General features: G+C 36.5%; 1 protein-coding gene across 1 annotated transcript in view; it reads right to left on the reverse strand.

Annotated features, from left to right (window-relative positions):
• The window catches only part of TMPRSS11D (transmembrane serine protease 11D), a 60,902-nt gene that overhangs the window by 25,396 nt on the left and 7,731 nt on the right, over nucleotides 1-27,775 (reverse strand). Inside the window, exons 2-5 of the mRNA XM_066384811.1 lie at nucleotides 18,983-19,104; nucleotides 14,949-15,067; nucleotides 5,182-5,249; nucleotides 1,383-1,540 (exon numbers count right to left, since the gene is read on the reverse strand). Coding sequence (XP_066240908.1) covers nucleotides 1,383-1,540; nucleotides 5,182-5,249; nucleotides 14,949-15,067; nucleotides 18,983-19,104 — 467 coding nt within the window. The remainder of the gene's footprint in view (nucleotides 1-1,382; nucleotides 1,541-5,181; nucleotides 5,250-14,948; nucleotides 15,068-18,982; nucleotides 19,105-27,775) is intronic.

Here is a 27,775-nt window from a genome sequence, read left to right on the forward strand (position 1 = left end):
CAGACTGAGTACCAGTCTGGTGTGGAAGCCACCAAAATCCTCTAATCGTATTATGAGGGAATCATGGTTTACTAAGCTAGTGACATATGACAGAGTTAAAGAAGTGCCCTGAAATTCTATGTAAATATTAAGTAATTTTTTTCTTTTAGGATAACAAGACAGACTGGTTCTTGCCTTTAGGAAGCTTACAGAATAAGGCGAAGACAAATAGTACAAACATCACACAAATAACTTTATAGTTTCTTTTGTGATATATATTATGAAGACAAATGAAGGAGTCTATGACAGGTGTAAATAATTGAGTAATGGAAGTTAGAACAGGCTTACATTAGAAAGTAATAATTCTGATGAGACCTGATAGATGCTCACTGGTGATCTCGGGAGTGCTAGAACAAATTGGAACAATGTATGCAAAAGCCCTGAGGCAGGAACAAAGGAGCTTGGCAATTGAAGAAAATGAAAATGTGGCCAGATTATAGTGAATGAAGAAGAGAGTGGTACCATATGAGATTGAAGGGGTAAGTACAAACCATATCATGTGGTGCTTTAGCTGAGATGGCCATATCATTGATTGTCCAAATCAAGACTCTTAGGAAGCTATATTGATCATGGTTCATGAGACAATTGGCATAAATTGAGACTGTCCTGGGAAAATCATATAATGTAGCATTCCTCTTACGTGTGTGTGTGTGTATGTGTCTGTGTGATTGGAAAGATATAGAAGGCTTTCAAGCAAGATCATAGCTGTAATGTAGAATATTTCCTTAATCAATATGTGGAAAGTGGATTGTAAGAGGCCAAGAAAATATATAAGAAGAGCACGGTGGAGTCTAATGCAGAAGTTCAAATAAGAAATGATGTCTCGGACCAGAGTGGTAGCAACAAGGATGGAAGAAAATGGATATAGATTCAAGAAAGGTGGAAGTAGAGATGTTTTTCAGAGAGAAGATAGGGATATTATTAAATCTCCTAGTTTCCTTTTTTATTCTTCAAGTATTTACCAGACACTTGATGGAGCTCCATGCTGTTCTGGGTGAGGTAATCATTATATAAATTGTTCTTTGACCTTGAGAAGCTATTCACTATTCCTGCATCATACTTACAAATTGAACATCTGATGACAACATCCTTTATAAGGGAAAATTAATAAAGAACTTTTAGCAAATAAAATTTACTATGTAAATGCTAAATGGTTCTTTAAGCTTTAAAATGTTTATATTAGAGAGCTACATATTGTATCTAGCTTTATAATATATTGTTTTTAAAAAGTTTAATTCCAAGGAAAAAAAAAGGTCAGTTTCTCATTAAGTTAAAATGTGAATTATAACAAGTTACATTGAGGGATATATTGAAATAAAACGGTACGTAAAAATGATACTTGCGTGTTATCTCAGTTGAGGGGTTTATTTCCAAGTTTCCAAACCTATTCCTCATTTGACGTAAAACAAACTCAATGCTGCTTTTCATCGATGCTCCGCTAATGCCTCTAGGGAATTTAAACTTCATAACAGTATCTGCTATCACACCACTGCCCTGTTGCCTGAAAACCATAAAACATTTTTAAGTGGATAATTATGATAATCTGTTCTATTTATATACTCCTTTTGACTGAACATTAAAAAATTTACTTGTGGTATTTAACTTGATAAGAGAATTACATAACAATGTTTGCATATGTAATGATATGTCACAATGCTATTCCACAAATATTTTATCTCATTGCATAGTAAACTGTACCTGGCTTTGAGGTTAGAATGCCAGAGTTTGAATACCACTCTGCAATTTACTGCTTGACACTGTGTAAGCTATTTATTTCTTAATCTTTCTGTATCTAAGTGTCCTCATATTAAAATAGATTATAAAGATGAATTAATATATGCAAAACTTTGGTGAATAATACATAGTGTACATGTATACTATAAGTATAATGCACTATAAGTATTAGCTATTATTATTTCTTTACAAATTTATTTTTATTTATTTATTTATTTTTCATTTTTCTGAAGCTGGAAACAGGGAGAGACAGTCAGACAGACTCCCGCATGCGCCCGACCGGGATCCACCCGGCATGCCCACCATGGGGCAACGCCCTGCCCACCAGGGGGCGATGCTCTGCCCATCCTGGGCGTCGCCATGTTGTGACCAGAGCCACTCTAGCGCCTGAGGCAGAGGCCACAGAGCCATCCCCAGCGCCTGGGCCATCTTTGCTCCAATGGAGCCTTAGCTGCGGGAGGGGAAGAGAGAGACAGAGAGGAAAGCGCGGCGGAGGGGTGGAGAAGCAAATGGGCGCTTCTCCTGTGTGCCCTGGCCGGGAATCGAACCCGGGTCCTCCGCACGCTAGGCCGACGCTCTACCGCTGAGCCAACCGGCCAGGGCTACAAATTTATTTATTTAGAAATTAAATTTAATGGGGTGACATTAGTTCATAGAAACTCATAGGTTTCAGGTAAACATCTCTATAGCATATGAGTGGTTCATTGCATTGTGCACCCATCACTCAAAGTCAGATCATTTTCCATCACTGTATATTTGGTCCTCTTTACTCTTCTTTCCCCCATCCCTTTCCTCTAGTAACAACATCACTGTTGTCTATGTCCATGAGTCTCAGTTTTATATTTCACCTATGTGTGGAATCCTATATTTCTTAGATTTTTCTGATTTACTTATTTTGCACAGCATAATATTCTCAAGGCCCATTTCTGATGTCACAAATGACAATATTTCATCATTTCTTATGGCTGAGTAGTATTCCATTGTATATATATGTACCACATCTTTATCCAGTCCTCTACTGAGGGATACTTTAGTTGCTTCCATTTCTTGGCCACCCAACATGAATAATGCTGCGATGAATTTAGAAGTGCATGTATCTTTGTGTACCAATGTTTTCAAGTTTTTAAGGTAGATTTCCCAGTAGAGGGATTGCTGGGTCATATGGCAATTTTGTTCTTAATTTTTTGAGAAACTGCCATACTGTCTTCCATTAGTGGCTATACCAGTTTACATTCCCACCAGCAATGAGGGAGGGTTTTTTTTTTTTTTTTCTCCACAATCTCTCCAACACTTATTACCTGACTTGTTGATAACAGCCAATCTAACAGGTGTGAGGTGGTATCTCCTTGTAATTTTGATTTGCATTTATTTAATAGCTAGTGAAGATGAGCATACTTTCATATATCTATTTGTTGTTGTATGTGTTCATGAGAGAAGTGTTTGTTCAAGTCCTCTCCCATTTTTAATTGAATTATTTGCCTGTTTGTTGTTGAGCTTTGTGAGTTCTTTATATGTTTTGAATATTAACCCCTTGTTGGAGCCGTTATTTGTGTATTTCAGGCAGAGGGAATAGCTTATGTGATGCTATTAAGTGAAGCTTCTAGTGAAGAATGAAAGAAGCCCAGTAGTAAGTAAAGAACAGAATGGAAGGAAGTAAAAGATTTCATTCTTCCTCCTGAAGGAAGGAAGGAGGAAGTCAGATAAAGAAAGGTTTAGTAAACCTTTTTATACATATATATATATAAATTAAAATGTCTCAAGGAGATACATATGTACAAATACATATATATTATTCTATTATCAAGAATACATATATCTTTGATACATATATAATATGGGTTGAGGAAAAACAAGAATTAAGGATGACTCTCATATTTCATTCTTGAGCAATTAGGTTGAAGGTTTTGGCATTAACAGAGGTAAGGAACACTGGAAGAGTAGCATTTGATGGAGGAGAGATGATAGGTTCAGGTCTGGACAAATTAAAATTGAATTATTGTGCAAAATAATAGATATGATGACATCAAATATATGGCTGTGTATATTTATGTCTAGAGATGAGAAGAGAGTTCTGGCCCAGAGATAAAACTTTGAGAATAATCAGTTTACAGGTGGCAATGAACCCACTGAATGGAGAGAATGAAATCTGAGAAGATGAGAGGCTTATAGCACAGCCTGATATATTCAACAACACGTGAGGAACATGCAGAGAAGGAATGAGAACTTGCAAAGAAAATGGAATAAGTGGAGAAGTAAAAGGAAAATCGGGGATGTGTAGGTTGATAGAAACCACAAGATGGTACTATATCAAGGAGCATTGAAAGTGTAACAGTGCCACACACTGTTGGGAAATCCGAACAGAGGATGAATATGCTTTATTTGGAGTTTGTGATTTGGATGTCATTGTAGAACTTAGCAAGAGCAATTAGCCTTTGGTGGTGAGGTCAGAAATGGAACTGCAGGGAATTAAGCTGTAAGGGGTAAGTGAATAAAAGGAGAGAAAATACAGATAGCTCATTCAGTCCTCCATGTTTTGAAAGCTAGCAGCTAGTTCAGAGACTTTCACAAGAAGGCACTAAAGTGAATGAATTCTTCCTATTCCTTTAACCCCTCAACAAAACTTATGTGACCAGAGCTCTGTTCTCCGGGGTACTTATTAGGTAACTCTACAGAGAATAAGAAAAATTAATTTTCTCATTGTGTGAATATTTGAGAAAGAGTTAAACAATTCTTTCTTTCAAAGGGCTTTTGTATATTGAAGGATTGAGCAATGTGGGCATTTGTGGTATTTGTGGTAGGGTCAGTTAAGGGTGACTATTTTATTTGAGTGCTTGTCTTATCACATCATGTGAATAGGTACATATTCAACTAAGGCAGGAAGGGCAAAAGCTAGCATGCATGCTGCTACTCCCTCTATTTTTAATTCATGACAGACATGCTTGGATTTTCCACAGCAGCTTTTATATAATATTATAGCATTCCAAGCAGAGAAAATCTCAGTCACTTTTGATGTTGGTTATAGTGTTCTTATCTTGGATGCATACGCTCAGGACCACAGCACTGCACAACTCCAGGGGGCACCGTTTACATAGACTGCCTTGTGGATGGTATTCGTTGGATTTATACAAGAGAATAACCCTATTACTATACCTTCACTGAAATCTCTCTCCACACTCCTCCTTTTCCTACCAAGAATTAAATATGGTTATTTACATTAGAAGGTAGATAGGTCATATCCAGCATGTTTGTTTTTGTTTTGGCGTTGTTTTTTAAGCTGCCCATGATACTATTTTCATAATATTGCAATAAGTTGTGTGAACATTTCAATCATTATCCATACTGTGAACACAAGTCAAATGAGCCAAATTGCAGCCAAGCTTACATATTTTTTTATATAGTTCCACTCACCTCAGTTTGACAACATGAGCTCTGATGAATTGACTTCTTAAATTTGATTCTTTGAATGTTGTAGTTATCTGTAGAAAGAAAGGGTGGGGGAAAACGTCTCTGTAATTACAGTTCTTCTTCTCCTTGGTCCTTACTCCCAAACCTTGCAATATAAGACTTATATAAATAAGAAATAGGGGCTTGAGTTACTATTTCAGCTCAGTTTAGTTCTATTCCATTTCAGAATACATGGGATTGATTTAGGCAGGTTATATAAATTTTTGATGCAGGCCCATTTCTTTATTTATTACACAAAGATAATAGTGGACAGGATGCGTCTTCACTCAAAGTCATTCTAAACACACTGGATCCTCTGCTCAATAAGATGCCATGTTATGTGATTTGTTGGCTGTTACTAGGAGGTTGGGGCAGAAACCAAACCAACATTAAGGAAGTCTGCTGATACAATTTACATTGTATAACCCTTTAACAACTGTTTTTAGAAGATTAAAACCATATTAACATAAGTAGCAATGGAGATCTTGAAGAGAAGGGGGAAGGAAGCAAAGGGCAATCTTTCCCTTGATATTTCTGAAGAATGACTAAACACCAGAGGTTATTTTTAGAATCATCTGCTAATTTCCTGACCTAACCTTAGTTGTCTCCCTGAATCATTGCTCAATCTCAGCAAGAATGGGCCTCTTGAGGTATAAAGCTTAGCTTTACAATGAACTAGGAGTGGTTCTGGGACTGGAACAGTTCCAACGAGTTGCAGGACCAGAAGCAGTAAGGTTTCCTAATACAGAGTGGATTCCATTTGCTTGTAGTGTATGTGAGATTGCACCATGATGGAGGTGGACAGGAAAAGGTAAAGGCAGGGGCATTCAGTAGCATACTAAATGTTACACTGAGTCAGGTTTTGAAGCCAGTTCTTGACTTTGTAAAGCTTATGCAATCTCTATTGCACCATATTGTATCTTACTTTTTCAATATCTATTCCTATAGGCACATATCAGACCAACCAGCTGTTTGACAAAATAAAATTTTTTTTCTAGCGAAACCTTGAACACTTTAAAGAATAATGAGAGTATTTTTTATCAAAACAATTCATGTTCCTTTTTAAATACCACCTAGGAAGCATATTGCTTACCTAAGATATTGCTTCACCTGGTAATACGGCTCCAGTCAGGAGAAGAGTGTCAGTTCTGACATTACGTTACTGTTCATTTACTTGTTTATCACCGTGCTTGCATATTAGGGTTATCTTTACATTCCAGGTTTTTAAATTTGTGTTTTGTAGAATTCTTATTGATCTTAATTTTGGAAAGGTTTATTGGTTATTGATCAATTTAGTGGAGGTTTAGTTTTCTTTGAGAACTAGGTAATATAGGTTTTAAATCCAGTGGAAAGTGCAGACCATGGAAATCTACTGAGAGCAGGTCAATGTGTGATGAAGCCCAGTCAGTTCTTCTGTTGTTACCCTCCCCCTCCGTTACCCTCCCCCTCTTCACTAAGACATCTTCACCCATAAAACCAAATGAGTTGCCAGTGTGGATGCGTTTGTGAAATAGTAACAAAGCTAAGTTTCCTTTTTCCTGTTGTTTTTTTAAATACTACTAAGAGAAAAATACCTGGAGAGTGTCGTTTGAATACTTGGTTATATCACTCCAATTAATTGTTGTGAATCCCTTCCTGGGATGAACACCCTTATTTTGGAGGGCACTGGGAGCTCCACCCAGGCAGCAAGATCTTTATTTCATGTGCCTTGGACTTAGCAGAAAAATCAACAGATAGAATACATCATTTATGTATTCATTCAACAAATGTTTAAATGTCAAGGAGGTGCCAAATTTTCTTTTAGGCATCAGGCAAAAATCAATGCTTGACAAATGGAAGTGCCTGAAATAAATTTTACTAAAAAGCCCTGAAATTACAAGTGATATGATAAGTGAATTTCAAATTGATATTGATTTCTTCCTCTTTCTGTGTACGAGTTTGTTTATGGGAATGCCATTAGGTATATTTTAGGGAAAAATTGTTTGCAGAATCTGTTCAATGGTTCAGCTGATCCCAGGATGAATCCTGATTGAAATCTCTTTTTTTATTTAGAGAGGCTCATTTAATCAGTATGTATTTACATTTTTGATACTTGCATTTTGCAAACTGGTACTTCCATTATTTCTAAAAGGCCTCATTCACTTTTCACTCATTCAACAATAGTTATTGTGTGCTTCTTGCATTCCGTACCCCTTGTATGAAGTACTAGGGCACAGTGGTGAGAGAAAATAAGCAATCCTTGCCATCTTGAAACTTAAATCTAATGGGAGGGGTGAGACAGTGATGAATCAAATTATTATTTACATTTAAGTAAGATAACTTTGATAAGTGTAGCATTATAGTAGAGGAATTAGATCCAATCACTGAACTTAGAGAAGCTTCTTAGAGGAAGTGCTTGTGGAACTGATACCTTCAGGAAGAATCAGAGTTAGGAAAACTCTGGTTGAAGAGGAAGGAAAACCTCACAGATGGAGGGAATGGCATATGCAAAGTCCTGCAGTGTAAGCAAACAAGTTGTATTTAGGAATAAAAGAAGGCCAGGGCAAGCATGTAACAGAGAGCAAAGGGGCTAGGGTGATAGGAAAGACCAGACTATGCAACATTAGGTCTTTATCAGAACAATGGGAAGTCACTGAAGTGTTTTAAACAAGAGGAAAATATAATCATATTTGCAATTTGAGAACTGTATTCCTAACTGTATATGGATAATCAATTTTAGGGAAGAAACAATATAAATTAGTTATGGTGCTATTTTAGTATTCTAGAGTAGAGATAATGGCTTGGATGGGCATGGTAGTAACACAGATGAAAATAAATGAATGGATTTGAGGGAAATATGGGGGATAAAACCTACAAGACTTGGTAATGAATTTAATATTTGGAATATCAGCAATATGTCAAGGATAAATTCTAGATTTTTTTGTTTAAAAAGCTGAATAAATAGTATTATCATTAATAGTGATAGAATTTTTGGAAGAAAGCTAGGATGGTGTGAAAAGAATGGATTTGGTTTTGGGGCATAATGTATTTGAGATTTTTAAAAACAGTCAAGTAGAGATATCAAGCTAGCAATTGGGTGAAAAGGTCTGAAGTACAAAAAAAAGTCTAGGCTGGTGAGGGAGTGCGTCATTATTATATAAATTTGGGTGGAAGTCATGGTCATGGATGAGATCATCTAGAGATAGAAACAGTGTCAAAGGAGAGAAAGTCGAGGTCAAAGTCTTGGGGAATATCAACATTTAATGGCAGTGTAGAGGAGGATGAGTCTGTTAAAGACACAGGGAAGGGGCCAGAAAGGTAGGATAAGAAAAAACAGGTGAATGAGATGGCAGAAATATCACTCATGGAAATCAGAAAATCATAGACAATCTGAGTTAGAAAGTAATTTAAAAACCATTTAGCCCAGCAATTTTATTTTACTGAGTAAACTGAGAACCAGAAAAGAGAAGTGAATTGCTTAAAATAATATAAGGTTCTAGGACTATTTCACAGCTTACTAAATATAACAATGTTGTTTATGGGACAAGGATAATAATGACATTCATGTTACCATTGGGAAATAGTATGATTCTTGGATTTGTGGTCAGGAGACCTTGGTTTGAATTCTGGCTCTATCATTTTCCAGTTGAATGGCCTTTGACATTTCTTAAATCATCTTTGTTTACCTGTCTTACAGATGATTTAGTAATTCATATGGCTGTTATGAATTTAAGGTTAGATACTATATGTGAAAGTGCTGTATAAACTATAAAGCACTATATTAAAGTATTCATTTAATGTTTTAAATGTTCAAAGTGTTTTTGCTGAAGGATAAATATATAATATTAGGAAAATCACACATAAAAAAGATTTAAAGGGAAAGCTTGCTCTGCCAGGTGTTTAAATATATTATAAAGCTACAATACTCTGAATAGTTTGGTACAGAAGCAGGCAAGATTAATCAGTGAAAGAGAGTAGAGTACAGAAAAAAGGAAAGGAAAAATTTAGCATATGATAAAGGTAGCATGACAAATAAATCAATTTCACTATTTAACATATAGTTTTGGTACCATTACCTAGCTATTTCTTGGGAAAAATCTGAATATCTACCTTACTATAATAAATTGAAACATAAAGTTATAAAAACTTAAATAATAAAAGTACAAAAAGAAAATGTGAGTGAACATGTTAGAACCCTGGTTGGCAAACTGCGGCTTGCGAGCCACATGTGGCTCTTTGGCCCCTTGAGTGTGGCTCTTCCACAAAATACCAAAATACCATGTGCGGGCACTACCTCAATAAGGAATGTACCTACCGATATAGTTTAAGTTTAAAAAATTTGGCTCTCAAAAGATATTTCAATCATTGTATTGTTGATATTTGGCTCTGTTGACTAATGAGTTTGCCGACTACTGTGTTAGAATATTTGAAGTGGGAAAAGATACTTTTAACTTTGCGCAAAAGTAAGAAATCTTAAGAAAGATTGATAAATTTGGCTAAATAAAAATATTAAATCAAATGGACATAAAAATAAGTACACTTTAAACAAGGCTAAAACTCAAGTCACGTATAGAGAAGTATTGAATATATGTAACATCAATGACAGGTAAATTTTAAAATTGTAAAATTTAAAAAGAAATTTTTTTTCCTAAAGATTATATAAATAAGACAAATCTTCATCCAATAAGAAAATTGGCATGGTCATGACCAAGAAATTAAAAAAATAAAAAATCATAAAAATGACCTATTAATATATATATTCAGGTAGATTAAATCTTACTAGTAATCAAAGAAGTGCAAACCAAAATAATGAAATATGACTTTTTACATATTGGTAACAATTAAAAAGATTTACAATGTGTGGTTGGGAAATAAGCACACTTATGTATACTTTTATATTACTGGTGAGAATGTAAATCGGGGCCCTTCTGGAGTGTAATCTAGAAATAAAGATAAATGTTAAAAATGTATAGACTACACTGTATTGATATAAAAAGTGCTTGAGCAAAGAAATACATGGGGAAAATAGACGAATAGAATTTTAAACACTCTTCAAGTATTTAAATCATAACTCTCCACTCCTTTATTCATATTGTGTGGCCACACATAGGGTTTTTCTTCCAAAGAGTAGAATGTGGAAAAGGGAGAGAGTAACAATGTAGAAACAGACAGACAGGTGATCAAGGTCAACAGTGCTAAGTCATGTTGAGAAGATGGACCCCCTTCATATGGTAGAATGTAAATGACCCATTTCCTCTGTGGTCTTCCTCCCCCAAACCCATAACCCCAAGTCTAACCATGAGAAAAACATCAAAAAAACCCAACTGTGAGACATTCTATAAAATACCTGGTTAGTACTCCTCAAAGCTGTTAAGGTTATCAAAACCCAGGAAAATTTGAAGAATTGTCATAGTTTACAAGAGCCTAAGGAGACATGACAACTAAATGGAATATGGTATTCTGGATGGGATCAGGGGAAAGTACAGTAAGTAAAAAGTAAGGAAATTTAATAAAATAAGGAATTTGGTTAATAACAATAAATCAACATTGGATCATTAATTGTAAAAAATACATTATTTTATGTAAGATGTTAGTAACAGAGAAAGCTGAGTGTGATGTATACAACTCCACATTACCTTTACAACTTTTCTATAAATCTAAAATGCTTCTAAAACAAAATCTTCAATAAAAACAAAAAAAAACATTTTAAAATTTCTAGAGAAAGAATTAAAAATTTATAGATCTCATACTCTGATAACTCTACTTCTGAGAATATGTCCCAAAAATATAATCATGCAAATGTGCAAGGGTGTATAAACAACGGTGGTCAGCAGTATGTTGAATATAACAGTGAAAAATTGGTAACAATTTAAAACTCTGTCAATAAAGGACTGGCTATATAAAATATCACACATCTACATTATTTTTGCTTAGTTATTTAAAATGGTGTATTTATAAATTTATATAAATGTATATTTATAAATACTTATATATTTGATTTTTACGTTTTTGAGAGAAATGTAAATAAACTAGCATATATAGCCTGATTCCACTCACAGATAATTATATATGTCTGGACATGTATCATGTATGCAGTTTGCATAGAGAGGTACCTGAAACATCAAAATGTTAATAGTGGGTATATCTGAGTGTTGAGATTTTTCACATATTTTTTTTTCCTTTATAGTTCTTGAGTACACTAAATTTTCTACATGTTTGTATATTATCTTTAAAACAAGAGACAGTACTAAGGTTGTGAGTTTGATCCCTGGTCAGGGTACACATGGGAAGCAACCAAAAAATGCACAACTGAGTTTAACAACAAATGCTTCCTTCCCCCTGCCCTCTGTCTCCCTTCTTCTCTCAGTCTCTAAAAATCAACAATAATTAAGCCCAGATGGATAGCTAGGTTGGTTGGATTATAGTTCTGGAGTGTAGAGGTTGCCAGTTTGATTCCTTGGTCAAGGCACATACAGCAGCAGCTCGATGTTCCTGTCTCTCCCTGCCTCTCTCTCTCTCAAAAAAAAAAAAAAAAAGAGAGAGAGAGAGAGAGATAGTACTAGAAATACTTTGATTGTGATAACAAGTTTTATTGATTTACCTTAAGGAACATTTTTGAAAATAATAAACTTGAATTATGTAATATTTAATAATTTTCATACTTAATAATTTTTAATTTAATAAGTTTTTGTCATTGCAGAGCATGTTCTAAAGAGTTTTTGAATATCTTCTAAATGTGCTGGTAAGTGCTTTTAAAAAGAAGTTGATTTAGCCTGACCAGGCAGTGGTGCAGTGGATAGAGCATTGGACTGGGACGCAGAGGACCCAGGTTCAAAACCCTGAGGTCGCCGCCTTGAGCGTGGGCTCACCAGCTTGGCTGCCGGGTTACTGGCTTGAGCATGGGATCATAGACATAACCCCATGGTCACTGGCTTGAGCCCAAGGTTGCTGGTTTGAGCAAAGTGTCACTCACTCTGCTATAATAGCCTCCTGGTCAAGGCACATGTGAGAAAGCAATCAATGAGCAGCAACTAAGGAGCCGAAACAAAGAATTGATGCTTCTCATCTCTCTCCCTTCCTGTCTGCCTGTCCCTCTCTCTGTCTCGAAAACACAGACACACACACAAAATTGATTTAGATCCTAGTTTTCAAATTGTTCTACCTATGTTATGTTCTATTATGCCATTTCTGTTCAAATTAGCCTTTTGCAATTTTACATATGCTCTACTAAGACTGAGCTGAGCTAACATACCTGATCTGTCTGGCAGGACCTGAGTGGCCTCCCTCCTGAGGGTGTAAGGCATTTTTGGCATCTGACTGTAATGACAAATAACTGGGTTCTCTTCCCTCTAATGAAGCTGGGATTCTGTTCAAGACCCACCCTTTCAGTTTTCTCCCTCACTGAGTCGGGTACACAGCTGAAACATTTCAAAGTGTCTTTGTGTGGATGTGGGAACATTATGAGTAACTGTCCTCAGACTGGTCTCCTGAGTTGTGTATCTATAGTAGCTTCTTCAAGAGATTGAAGAATGTCCATTGGCTTGAAGTCCAAATAATGGGATCTCATGATACAAATGATATAACTAAGTATTTCTGTTGTGTTCTCATAACAGATTGGGAGGAGAAAATAATAAGTTGGGGAAGAGGGTTGCTTTGGTGAGCCTAAGACAGAAGTTTTATCTGCATTTCTGTATCTTCTGTAATATTCCCTAATTCAAGCTCTTAACTTTTTGGCTCTTTTCTGGACCACTATAATGAGATTCTAAATAGTCTTAGTATGCAGTCTCTTCTCTTTATCATCTAATTTTACATTGATGAACACAAATCTGTTGAATCTTATTTCAACATACAGATTATGTTGAAATAAGATTCAACATTATGTTGCCTCCAGCTCAAGACATTTTACCTACAAAGCAAAGTCCAAAATTGTTAGCTAACTGCCTTCTTCCATCTGTGCCTTGGCTTATGTTTTGGCTGTAGTTTGACTTATCTTTACAGCCAACCGAGAATTCATCTTTATGAGCAGCCACCTCTGATCTCCATGATTGAATATAATTATCCTCTCACGATAGACTCGTCTGCCTTGCTCCCATGTCACACACTCATTATGTCTTGTATTGTAAGTATTTTTAGGTTTGTTTGATCGCCCATGTCAGACTCAGCTTCACAAGGACAGGATTCACTATCCATTTTTGTATGTTCACAATATTTGGCAGAATTGATGCTTAATAAATGTTTATTATAAGAAGCTCTCACTTTTGACATAATAAACTGATGTTCCTCATTGTTAATTCTGTGTTTACCTCCTGGCTTAGATTCTCTTCCCAAATCAATCTAATTCAGATGTTTATTCTGAAATCATTAAACATTTAAATGATGTACCTAACTTCTTATGCTCTAATTCCACGCTCATCACGCAGTTGTCTCATAACTTGGCTCTCAGTGACAGTTCCCTCTATGGGAAAAATGTGTAAGACAAACAGATGATTCAGTCTCTGAGCCATGTAGTTTTCATTATGGATTTATTCAGTGGTCCCCAAAGTGTGGACCATTATCATCTGCATCACCAGGGAACTTGTTATAAATACAAATTCTTGTGCACACTCCTAACTACTGAATCAGAAACTCTGACTCTGGAGCCCAGAAAACTGTGTTTGAATAATTCTTCCAGGTGATTCTGTTATGTGCTAAAGTTTTAGATGCATTGGACTAATTTATATTCTTAAGACTCTTTTGTATTTTATTTTTTTAATTAAGTGAGAGCAGAGGAAGAGAAACAGACTCCCACATGCATCCAGACTGGGATCTACATGGTAAGCCCTCTAAGGGGTGATGCTCTGCCCATCTGGAGCCTTGCTCCATTGCTCAGCAATGAAGCTATTTTTAGTGCCTGACGTGAAGTCTGTGAGACCAATACTCAGTGTCAGGTCCCACTTGCTGGAGTCAATGTAGTCATTGCTATGGGAGGGAAAAAGAGAGAGAGAGAGAGAAAGAGAGAGACAAATGGAGGGAGAAAGGTGGAGAAGCAGATGATTGCTTCTACTGTGTGCCCTGATAGGAAATTGAACCCAGGACATCCACAAGAGGGGCAGATGCTCTACCACTGAGCTAACCAGACAGGGCCTGTACTTAGGACTCTTAAGAAAGGTAAGGATAAGTAAGCAACTTGGAAACTGTTCAACTCTGACTCTGCAAGCTGAAGGCCAAACCCTGGTCTATGTTGATAAATGTTAAGGGTCCACATGTGAGGTTTTCTGGTGGCCAGACTGTGGGCCTTTGTAAGTGAAAGTCCAAGCTTACCTTGCACAGTTTCTATGTCTATCATTGAACAAAGTGTGATGTTGAGCAAACTATGTTATTATCCATATGCAAAAATGTCTTTTATCACCCACTACCTGCTGTTTAATTGGATAGGGGGGTGGAAACTAAGGCAAAATAAAGAGGATTTAAAAGGCAGTTTCAAGGAGAGCATATGAAATGCTCATCTTTCACAAACAATTGGCCTCCACTCTTTAAAGTCATTATAATGTAAAACATGCATTTAGTCATGGCCCTTTTAACACTTTGCACTCAGGACTTAAGAAAACGTGGGTAAGAACCAGTATACTAGCAGATTTACCTGAAAAAAGTACAAAGAAACACATCTTTCACCATTCAAGGTAGGAAAATATGCAGAGCATCTAGCAATTGCAAATGTATCACAAAATAATAGGTTTATGATGAAATAAAGAAAAAGACAAATATGAACTTACCACAGATTCGATTCTTCCACTCAAATTCCTAGAATTCTGTGAAGTTGGTGAATTTAACTCATCAGTATATCTAACATTTAAAATTTGAAAGCTGCTACGGTAAAAGTAAAATTTTTTATCTGTAAAACAAAGAAAAAGTGGAATCCGTCTCACATTACTAAGTACTTTAATCTTTAGTTTATTCAGGATTATGAGAGGCTGTATTACATGATTAAAAACTTTTTGCTTCCTTTAAAATAAAAAATACTCAACTCAATATACATGTGTATGGCCAATATCCACACCATCACAGCCGCCTGGCCAACGCAGGTTCACATTTGATTCAGACAGATGGTAAGAAATCAACAGAGCTAAAAACTGGTGGTCCATTTTCCTTTATTCCAGATTCGCACTCAGCAAGTGAGTAAAAACAAACACACTGGGCTCCAAAACCCACTCATTCAGTGCTAACAAAGCTACTGGCTCATCCAAGTTTTCTTAGAATCAAAGGTTTCCACCTCACCAGTCTTATTCACCTCTGTTCCCCATCTCCTTCTCCTCCAGGAAATGGCTTCTCCTTCTCCATTCCACCATTTTGACTGCCACCTCCACATGGCTTCCCTGCCCTGCTACCATATGGGCTTCTCCTCTCTACAAGAACGTGGACACTCCCCTCCCAAATGGCCTCCTAGCTCCACTTTTTAAAAGCTTTTGGCAAGAAAACCCTCCCTCAACATACGTTAGCATAACCATGCCCATCCCAAGCAAGAAGGGCAACTAGCTGTATCACGTGATAACATCATCAGGTGAGAGCAGTGGCCATCTTTAACAATAAGGGGGAGAAAAAATAACTTTATCTGCCCAACAACATGTATCTGAAATAAAATTATTTTTATTTCAGTTTTAAAAAGGATTGGCAAAGATGGGACTGTGAAAAATGTATGAAAATTAGAACAATATTATTTGAGAAATTAAACTATTCAGAAATATAATTTTTATTCTAATTATATTTTCAGAAGATCTGTAATTGCAAATTTATTCAATAATATTAATGAATTTTTATTATATATTATTATTTATTTATTTAAAAGTAACTGTGAATCATTTAAAAATTTTTATATAATATTTTTTAGAGGAATTAGTGACTTGCCATTAATTTTTTGGACTAAGCTAGAAAATAAGTCTTCTGAAAAGATATCTAATCTGATTGTCTAATATAAATTATTTCTTTCAAAAAGCATCTTCCAGAGGACATTATTCAGATGTCTGAAGGAAATAAAAATCACTAAAACTTACTATATACATCTTAGAAACATTATGAACATGAACATGTCCTAAGCTGCCTCAGGAAAAAAATTCCTCCTTCCTTTTAATCATTGTTGGTCAAATAAGTTTGTAAATATGATATATATATTTGCTGGCTTATAGTTTGCATTGGGTGTGGGGGACAGGCTGTAAGCAGGCAGGGTCGTTATAGCTTAAGGCTTAGTTTTTTGTATTTGTGTGTGGTTTTTTTTTGGTTTTTTTTTACAGGGACGGGGAGAGAGTCAGAGAAAGGGATAAATAGGGACAGACAGCCAGGAACAAAGAGAGATGAGAAGCATTAATCATCAGTTTTTCATTGCGACTCCTTAGTTGTCCATTGATTGCTTTCTCATATGTGCCTTGACCATGGGCCTTCAGCAGACTGAGTAAGCCCTTGCTCGAGCCAGTGACCTTGGTTCCAAGCTGGTGAGCTTTTTGCTCAAGCCAGATGAGCCCGTGCTCAAGCTGGCAACCTCGTGGTCTTAAACCTGAGTCCTCTGCATCCCAGTCTGACACTCTATCCACTGCGGCACCACCTGGTCAGGCCCTAAGACTTAATTTTAAAACTAAGCCTTTCCCACCCTAAGTGACTTTGTATCAGAGACTTCCTTGTTTGTATATTGGATTAAAGGTTTTGATTTCTACACTATAAAATGCTGGAGGAGAGCAGAAAAGGCCACATGGAGGAAAGGAGACGCAGCCAAGATGGCGGAGTGCTGAGGGAGAAGCCAGTTTGTGCAGAGAGAAGGAGATGGGGAACAGAGGTGAATAAGGCTGGTGAGGTAGAAATCTTTGAATTTAGGAAACTCGGATAAGTCAGTGGCTTTGGAGCCCTGAATGGAAAGGGAAGTGTTTCCTCACTGTGTGTATTTCTCACCTGCCGAGTGCAAGCTAGGATTAAAGCTAATGACCCACCATTTCTTGATTTCGTTGTTTCATTACCGTCTGTCCAAATCAAATGCAAACCTGCATGGGCCAGGTGGCTCTGATGGTGGCCGTGGCTACTGGTTTTACAATCATCTATATATATAATTTATGCAGAGAAATAACTCAATGGTAGGAAAGAGTTGTAGATCCTGGGGGAAGGGTAGTGTAGGCCTTTGTGACACAAGAACAAGTCTTTATAGGGCCATATGTGGTCACTGGAATATACTTGGAAGAGAAATTACCCAAACTCCCCTGTTTATGTGTAAGTGTGACAATATGGTGCCATAAAGAGAGAAAGTACATTAATTTATTCTGACACTTGATATTTCTTTTGCCTACCTCCATAATTCACCTTACACATATTTGATCCCAGATCATTTGATAGCAAAATGTATCTAAAAACAAAAGTTAGCCACAACTTTATAATTAGGTTGGCAGAAAAGCATACTCTTACTTACTTGGTTTTTGTAATATTGGTAATTATATTGCAAAATTGGTAGTTTTTCAATCTTTGCATAATTAAGCATTTTTGCCCATTTGTAATAGCACATACAATAAATTATGTTCTCTTTCACTCTTTACAGTCATACATATTTTAAAGGATTTAATAGAATTATAGCTGAAATTAAAAAATAACCTCAAAGTGTATTTTTAAGCAAAAAAAAGCAGATTACAACATATATTACCTTGTGAAATTTGACAGTTTTGTTTATCTACATTAAAACATCCAAAAGAATATTCACTAAAATATAAAGGAAAGGTTTTTATGAATGAGCAGGGTATATGTATTCTTTATGTTACTTGTTTTTTGTCCATGATTTATATATATTTGTGATATAATAATGAAAAAATTAAATGAAGTAAAGGAAACAAATAATGAAAGAACAGAATTTTTTTAAGTTTGTTTTTATCACTTTCTTTTACTTAATTGCAAATTTATTCTCTATCAAGACTGTTCTGCTCCTAAAACTGTGTTTTTAGGAGACAGAATATGAATTAACAAGTACTTAGTTATATCCAGATTTTAGGATTGAAATGAAGATTCTTTATCATATTTTATTTTTACAGTTTTATCAAGTTATAAAATAAAAAGGAAAATTATGGCATTAATAAAAAAACCCAAATAGGTGAATTCTAGTATTAGAAAGTATCAAGATATCTTCTTTGGCTAGAATACTTCTTGCCTGGTTAATAATGTTTACTATACTGAGAAAAGGCCAAAAGATAGATGAGAAAAAAATATATAAAAATGTAGAAATAAACATATATTTGAGAATATATAGAAGAGATTATTATTTTATATTAAGAAAAATGTTAATTAAAGAATGCCAGACTTTTAAAAAATATTAGTTTCAGGTATATAACATAATGGTTAGACATTTATATAATTTACACAGTGATCCCCCAATAATTCAAGTACCTACCTGGCACCACACAGTTATTACAAAATATATTGACTACATTTCTTATGCTGAACTGTACATTCCTATGACTATGTGATAACTACCAATTTGTACTTCTTAATTTCTTCACCATTTTATTCCCAGCTTTCAAACCCCCATCCCATCTAGCAACCATCAGTTTGTTCTCTGTATCTATGAGTCTGTCTCTGTTTTGTTTATTCATTTATTTTGTTCTTTAGATTCCACATATAAGTAAAATCATATGATATTTATCTAACTTGTTTTACTTAGCATAATACCCTCTAGGTCCCTCCATTTTGTTGCAAATGATAAGATTTCAAGGAATGCCAAATTTATAATCTGAAAGTATATGTTGTTATTTAGACTGAACAATAGCACTGGTAATCTTCTGCTACTTACCAAAAGCTAAAAAGTGGATCAGTAGAGCTATTATCACTGCCATGATTACCACCACTGTGACAACAATAAAACACACTACATATGGATTCAGGAATCTTGAGTTTGTTGGCACCCGTGTTGGCCTTTGAAAAAAAGAAAAACATCAAAGGTTACTCATTTCACTCAGAGAGCCATTATTTCAGGGCTCATGATCATTCTCTGCCTTCCCAAGTCTCTGAGCTTGCACATGGTTCTATTTATGGGAAACCAAATGATTCTTGATCAGAATTTAGTCCTGGAAATAAACCTGACCTGGACAACATTCTCCGTAATGCATTTTCTTTCAAAAGTTTTTCATCATTTGGTTGATGTTTAGATAATTTGATAGGAGAATAAGGAAATCTGACCTATAATTTGCAATTGATTTTCCTTCTCCCAGTTGACAAAATTCTCAAGAATAATAACTAATTATTCTTTGCTTTGCTATAAAACAGTTCTTTCGGGACCCTATGTTGAACGCTTACTGTAGTAAGACCCTTTACCTGGGCATTATCCCCAGGGTTGTACAGAAAAGAGCTCATTCTGAGTGGGGAATGGGGTAGAGGGAGTCAGAGCAGTAGCATTTTTCACTGTAATGTTATCTGTATTATAAAAATAAGGATGTGGCCAGAGGCTGAGAGCTGAGATCCAGGAGAGTACCAAGCTTCTGAAATGAATCAGCACTGCATCAGCAGCAGAGGATTTGTGTGATTTATCATGTTTTAATCATGAATTTGTCAACTGCAGTGTTAGCCAATAGATTTGTAATAATACAGTATCTGGTATTATTTTAAGCGTACAGCCCAGGCACTGGATATTGCACTGCCTCCCTCATACTACAGACACATACTTGGGAGGTTGTCAGAAGATCTGAGTGTGATTTCCTGTTTTATCTGTTTGATTTGTGGTTATATTGTCATTTATTTGAGACTTTCTTCATCTATGAAATGGGAATAATTTACTGGCCTCTCAAGGCTGTTTGAAAGATCAACAAGGTTTGTTAGGTGCTAAAAATCATATATATCAGATAGGTTATCTACTAGGCTGTGAGCACTTTGAGAGGAAAGATGGCATTCATGCTTATGTTTCTGACTCTGTGACTTACTGAAGGCACTCCCTGGTATTTTGCAATGTACTCTCTGCACATTGTATGTTGTGGCTCTGGGACCAGTGACATGTGAGATGACTATTGAAGGTAGACATAGAATTGCCAACTTTATCAGTCCCGAAAGAACTGTTTTATAGCAAAGCAGAGAATAATACTTGACAAAGGAGGTAAAAGCATACAATGGAGTAAAGACAGTCTCTTTAACAAATGGTGTTGGGAAAATTGAACAGCTACCTGCAAAAAAATGAAACTAGACCACCAACTTATACCATTCACAAAAATAAACTCAAAATGGATAAAAGGCACATTAAAAATTGTTGAAAAGGCACATTGAAAATTGACTATGTTCAAACATTATCATTCGATAAAAGGGCCTTAAATACGTAAAAGTGGGAAGGACATAGGATCAGAATACTAAAAAAAGATGATAAGTAATTTAGCTTTAGCTTTATGATGTCTCTATACTCCACTGCTCATATTTGTTCATTTTGTATACCAGTGAACACTGATGTTTGCTGACACTGACATCCAGAGTCCAATGTTTAGGAACTAGTGTAATTTTCAAGCTGAAGAAAATTGGCACTTTGACAGTTGTTGGCTTTTGATCCTGTTTATCCATTTGTTACCTTACGAGGTGGTTGTGACAATGACATGTGATCACCAATGCATGATGTTTGGCATTTGTGAATTCAGTGAATGTTAGTGGCTGCCCAGCAGTGAGAGAGCTAAAAAGAGACAAAGTTGGAGGCAAGCCTAAACCCAAAAACCCAAATAAGTTCAAATTGATTGAGCCTCCTCCTCATCCAGCGATTGACTATATATCCAAAGGTGAACTGTTATGTCAGGATTTGTGAATGTGGAGAGAGAAGTACTGAAAAACAAAGATTAAGTTGGAAGTCTAAAGTCCAGAAAACAAAAACCAAAGGCTAGAGTCATCATAGAGTTTAACTCGGATAAACCTCCCATGAGAATGACTTTAGAGCCAATTTTGCTTCAATTCATTGAACACATCTTAAACTCAGTGACTAAAAATCATCATGAGACATATGACTCAATAAACAAAGGGTGTGGAGCCCAAATTACCTTAATCTCACAAGCCATAGTTAATTGCATAAATAATGAATTGTTCCACCCTATAGAAACAGCTGAAGAAATGTCTGCTCTTTTTTTTTAGTGCAACTTGTCCTTGGACCTTTGTATGTGGCTGATTAGAAAGCTTACGCCAACACAAATTCAGTGTGGACAATATTTTCTTTGTAAACTATTAGAGAAAATATATTTCCAAACACTGTCTGAATTTTGACTCCCAATGCAATGAAAGTCTGTGCAAGAAAAAAATTTGCCGTTTAGAGCTTACATTTAAATGGCAAAAAAATAATCAGTTGTGACATGTTTAACCAGCTCTCCTCTCTCTTTCTCTCTTTCATTGACTTGGAAAAGTTGCATGAATATTGAAAAACTTATTCTATACTTTTACTATGAGAGCTTAAGTGTTGAGAATTGTACAGGTATATTGCCAATTTTCATGATGGTCTTGTAAAGTAGGTATTAGGATCTCTCTTTTGAAGATAGGAAAACTGAGGCTCAGATTGTAAATAACTCCTAATTATTCAAGAATGACAGGGCCGGAAATGGAAACCAGGTTGGTTTGAACCACAGAACATGTACTCCCTCACATTACATGAGATGGAAAAGCAGTAGGACTCCTGTTTCTCTTGATCTCATTTTGGGGAAACAATGGGGATCAATATCCATTGAGTGTTAAGATTTGTCTTACACAAAGTAAGTGTGCAATAGAAAATTGTTGATTTAATTTTTAATTTGAAAGTACACCTGCCTGACCTGTGGTGGCGCAGTGGATAAAGCATTGACCTGGAACGCTGAGGTCACCGGTTCAAAACCCTGGGCTTGCCTGGTTAAAGGCATATATGGGAGTTGATGCTTCCTGCTCCTCCCCCCTTTCTCTCTCTCTCTCTCACTCTAACTCTCCTCTCTAAAATGAATAAATAAATAAAATTTAAAAAAAACAACAACAACAAAAAAAAACGAAAGTACACCTGACATTACTATATCAGATTTATGTAAGCATACTTATTCATTTTTGCCACTGACACATAGTTACAACCAATAGGAGTAGGGTGTCAATGGGTGAGGGAAGATCATTTAGGATTTTGTGTGTAAGGGCTTTGGTCTTTATTTTGAAAAAGACCAAGTCTCTGAGGGTTTTGGGCAAAAGAGACATCAGATCTATTTCTTTAATAGGATCATTCTGGGAGATGCAGGGGACTAGTGGGCTGAGGATGAGTGGGAGATGACTTAGAAAATCATTTAGTAATCGAGGTAGAGATGATGGAGGTTTAGACCAGGGGTAGTCAACCTTTTTATACCTACCGCCCACTTTTGTATCTCTGTTAGTAGTAAAATTTTCTAACTGCCCACTGGTTCCACAGTAATGGTGATTTATAAAGTAAGGAAGTAACTTTACTTTATAAAATTTATAAAGCAGAGTTACAGCAAGTTAAAGCATATAATAATAATTACTTTCCAAGTACTTTATGTCGGATTTTTGCTAAGTTTGGCAGAATAAATCTTTATAAGACAACTTACTATAGTTAAATCTATCTTTTTATTTATACTTTGGTTGCTCCGCTACCACCCACCATGAAAGCTGGAACGCCCACTAGTGGGCGGTAGGGACTAGGTTGACTACCACTGGTTTAGACAATGGTGGTATCATTAGAGATGACAAGTGGTCAGAGTCTGGATATATTTTAAATTTAGACCTTAGAGGATTTGTTAATGATTCACTTATGAGATGTAGGTAAAAGAAAAATCTAGAACAAATCTAAGATTTTTGTTTCATTCCAATCAACCCTTTAAAACCCTTCAATGCCCTGGCTGAACAGCTTAGTTGGTTAGAGTGTTGGCTGGAGCCCAGTGGTTGCCTGTTCGATCCCTGGTCAGGGCACATACATAAACAGAATAATGTTCTTGTATTTCTCTCTTTTCTTCCCTCTCTCTCTAAAATCAATCAATAAATAAATTTAAAAAATGAAATCCCTCAAAAGATTTTTTTAAATTTAAATCTTATGTTCTGACACTCTCCCCATCCCCTGCCTTATTTGAAATTTATCTATAGTTTTTCAAGATCCTCAGAATGGCATTTAAACCTTCCACATGGCATGTAATGCCCATCACAGTCACCTCTGCAACTTTATCTTCTGCCACATCCTTACCTTCCCCCTAATCCCCAGCCAGAACCTGGCTAATTCCCATTTTGTTCTTAAGATAATTCAAGAATCTTTCTTCTCCCACGAGGTAGTTACCTTCTTGTGCTCTTGCTGCCCCTCATCTGATCTCACAATACCCAATGAAGTTCTCTGTTCTAATCCTTATCCCTTCATGTGGTGAGCAATGATTGAATTGCCTGCACCTACACTTAGGTTGTAACTTGTGAAATGTAGAGAGATGTAGCTTGTCTGTCAGGGGATGCTCCATCCCTAGCACAATACCCATTACAGAGTCCACATCAGAACTTGTTTATGGAGAAACTGATGAATGAGACTGCAGAGAGGAATGTAAAAATAATTGTACTGTAGTTTGGAAGGACTTTATATATGATTGTATGCCATGCATTCTTGTTTTGAATACTGACAGAAAAATACAGATAGAATAATCTATTAAGTGCTTACCCTGTATTTGAGACTCTTGAGTTTTTATACATCATTTAACTTAATCCTTATAAATAACCTTGCTTTACAGATGATGATATGGAGGCTTAGTTACTCAGCTAGGAAGTGACAGAGCTGGAATTCAAATCCACGTCTGTCAAACTTGAACTGCAAATATCCACATCAAATGGGAGGAGATATTTTGTGAATTATCGTGTCATTGTTACTAATTTTTATCATACTTACTACGTTATTGTTGAAGTTCAGAGATGGAAAGTTAAAAAATATTTGTACAGGCCCTGGCCGGTTGGCTCAGTGGTAGAGCATCGGCCTGGCGTGCAAGGGGTCCCGGGTTCGATTCCCGGCCAGGGCACACAGGAGAAGCGCCCATCTGCTTCTCCACCCCTCCCCCTCTCCTTCCTCTCTGTCTCTCTCTTCCCCTCCCGCAGCCAAGGCTCCATTGGAGCAAAGATGGCCTGGGCTCTGGGTATGGCTCCTTGGCCTCTGCCCCAGGCACTAGAGTAGCTCTGGTCGCAACAGAGCGATGCCCTGGAGGGTCAGAGCATCGCCCCCTGGTGGGCAGAGCGTCGCCCCCTGGTGGGCGTGCTGGGTGGATCCCGGTGGGGCGCATGCGGTAGTCTGTCTGACTATCTCTCCCCATTTCCAGCTTCGGAAAAATACACACACAAAAAAATTTGTACAGCCTAGCACAGTGCTTAGAGTGCCAGACTGGGATGCAGAGATCTAGGTTCAAAACCCCGAATTCCCCAGCTTGAGTGCGAGGTCGCTGGCTTGAGCATGGAATTATAGATACAACCCCATGGTTGCTGGCTTGAGCCCAAAGGTCACTGGCTTGAAGCCCAAGGTTGCTGGCTTGAGCACAAGATCACTGGCTTGGGCAAGGGGTCATTGGCTCAGCTATAGGTCCCTCGGTCAAGGCACATATGAGAAAGCAATCAATGAACAACTAAGATGCCACAATGAAGAATTGATGCTTCTCATCTCTCTCCCTTCCTGCCTGTCTTTCCCTATCTGTTCCTTTCTTTGATGATGCAAATTTTTGAAATTGGATTTTGGTGCTGGTTAGCAACTCTATAAATGTCTGAGAGAGCACTGCATCATACTCTTAAACGTAAACTTTTTAGTATATAATTACATCTCAATTAAGGTGCTAAAATTAATTTTATCTTTTAATAACTGTTAACTCGCTGTAGTGACAAAATAACCAAGCTTTCAGTGAATAATTGAGAATGATGGTGGACTTAAACTCACAAATACCAAAAAAGGGCTCAACAACCTACTCAGTTCAAGTTTTAATGCCATTTCCTAGAAAATAATTCCCAGTCAGGTATTGAAATACAGTGGTGCGTTATTGTTGATGGCAAGCAATTGGTTACAAAATAATTGTTAAAACATCAGTTTTGAAATGATTCACTTCTTACACGATCTAGAGCAGATAATTCTAATATCACATTTCTCCCATTCTCACTTTCTTATTTTTTGGGGGCAGAGTTACAAGTAGGGCATTTGGAATGGTTTATAAGCCTGGTCAGATCCACAGGGGTGGGTCACACATATTACTATCACCTGTAATGTATCAAGGTGGGAAATAAAGGCTGAAAAGTACTAGAGAAAAACATATTTAAATTCAAGCTGCCAAATGACAAAAAGTCATTTTTTGCACATTTCCCAATTTTCCTGTTCTTTTCTTCCTTAGGCAGCATAAACTGGAGAGATGGCAGTGTCTCCTGAACTGATCTGAGCACAGAAACATTTATTTCTGAAACACTTTGCCATTTTGAGGAGCACAGTGTTCCAGCACTCAGGTAAGAAATGCTTCTCTGTGAGTGTAACTTGCCCAAGGCATTAAGTGTTTCTGTTGGAGAGGAAGGAGAACTCTATTGCAAACCGAATTTAGAGGGCATGTTTATTGTACTCATATTTAAATACATAAAGGGAACAGCTTTTGCTGTACCTGTCTTCCCGTTTTGGATACCTGAGATAGACTACCTTTATCTGTTTAATTGTAATTGTTTAGTTTACTATGTTTTAAAATTTAATGTATAAATGAATTGTGTATTAAAATGCAAATTTTAACTTAATAAATCTGGAGTTGGGCCTGTGATTTGCATTTCCAACAAGCTCCTAAGAGATGCCAATTGTTCCAAGGACTATACTATGAGTAACATGATTTTGAATGCAGTTAGAATAGCTCCAAAACAAGAATGATTTTACTGAGGGTTTAAGACTTTCTTCTCTGTTTGTAATACCCAAGTACATTAATAATCCTTGTCTGCTATAAGATTATGAAATCTTAACTTACTGCTTTGTCAAATATACTGACCCTAATACAGAGCTAGATACCTGTTTGCATTCTACAGAAACTAAATGAATAAAGGATTTAGGTGCTCTTACTCCCAGCCAACATGACCTGATTTATAATACTAAATTGCAAGTGTCAGGGTATTTCATTGTTTCTACAAAGGGTGTCCCAATGAGGCGAGCAATTTAGTTCATCATACTCCAGAGAAGTGCAAGCAGCATTTTTTTTTCTCAAATGTGTTTATCTTCCAATATTTGATTTGACTGTGACATATAGACCCAAATATAAAAAGATTATAACCAAAGAATTTATATATATATATATATATAAATTTAATGTATATATATATATATATAACCAAATGCCAAATAAACAATCCTGTTTAATTTGTATGAAAGGATATATAACAGGTTTTTTTTTTTAATTTTATTTTTTTTCTGAAGTTTGAAATGGGGAGACGGTCAGACAGACCCCTGCATGCACTTCACCAGGATCCACCTGGCATGCCCACCAGGGGGTGATGCTCTGCCCATCGGGGGCGGTGCTCTGTTGCAACCAGAGGCAGAGGCCATAGAGCCATCCCCAGCGCCCGGGCCAACTTTGCTCTAATGGAGCCTTGGCTGCAGGAGGGGAAGAGAGAGACAGAGAGGAAGGAGAGGGGGAAGGATGGAGAAGCAGATGGGTGCTTCTCCTGTGTGCTCTGGCTGGGAATCAAACCTGCAACTCCTGCATGCCAGGCCGACGCTCTACCACTGAGCCAACCAGCCAGGGCCTATAACAGGTTTTTAAACATTGTTTACTTAAGTAGGGAAGCAGGGAGGCAGGAAAGAAGGCATTATAAATGATGGGGTAAAAGAAAGAAAATTTTTTATATAATTAAATGCACAATTTAAATAAGTAAAAATCTATTAGTAAAGGATCTGAAGCAAGAAAGGCATTTAGCACAAACTGGATGGAAGAAGCTAGCAGGCATGCTAGAACAGAGAACCCAGAAATTTTCTGGAACAATTCTCTCAGTGCAACAAGAGAAATGGAGACTGAATTCAGAATCCTGTAAGTCTTCATTGTGGTTAATTCTATTTAACTATCTTCAGTAAATGATAGTTGTTCTCATGGGGGGAAAAACAGTGGTTTTTAATGAAGCATGGACCAAACTCAAGGTTTGTTGTTTAAAATGCTCTTGAATAATAATTAGTTGCAACAATATATGTTTTTAAAACAACATCTTGTACTCAACACCTTCTGAATTTAATCCTACTGGCTTCTTGCCGAAATTGCCTACAGAAGCTGAGGAAAGATTTGAGATTCTCAGCATTATTTTTCCAGGATAGTTCTGTGTCATAATGAAATGAGCAGAGTTCCCTGATCTCTGATAATTATTTTTTTAGTCCTATACAGTAGCATGTATTCCTCAGAGCTCAGAAAAATGCTATAGCTATATCTATTATCTTCGGAAGCAGTAAGTATAGTGGGGATAAAATTGTTGAAGTGATCAGAAAATCTGTTTGACACGAGGCAATTACTTCTCTGGACTTTTGTTTTCTATGTGATCATTAAACGAAGAATCAGTGAATTTACATATTACCTTCACACTATTCTTTCCTCCTCCCCCTTTCAAAGGATGGCTCCTTCTCATTTCCATGATCACTCTGTTAGGTAAATTCTCTCACCTC

This window comes from Saccopteryx leptura, chromosome 5 (assembly GCF_036850995.1).
Source record: "Saccopteryx leptura isolate mSacLep1 chromosome 5, mSacLep1_pri_phased_curated, whole genome shotgun sequence".
Classification (NCBI taxonomy): domain Eukaryota; kingdom Metazoa; phylum Chordata; class Mammalia; order Chiroptera; family Emballonuridae; genus Saccopteryx; species Saccopteryx leptura.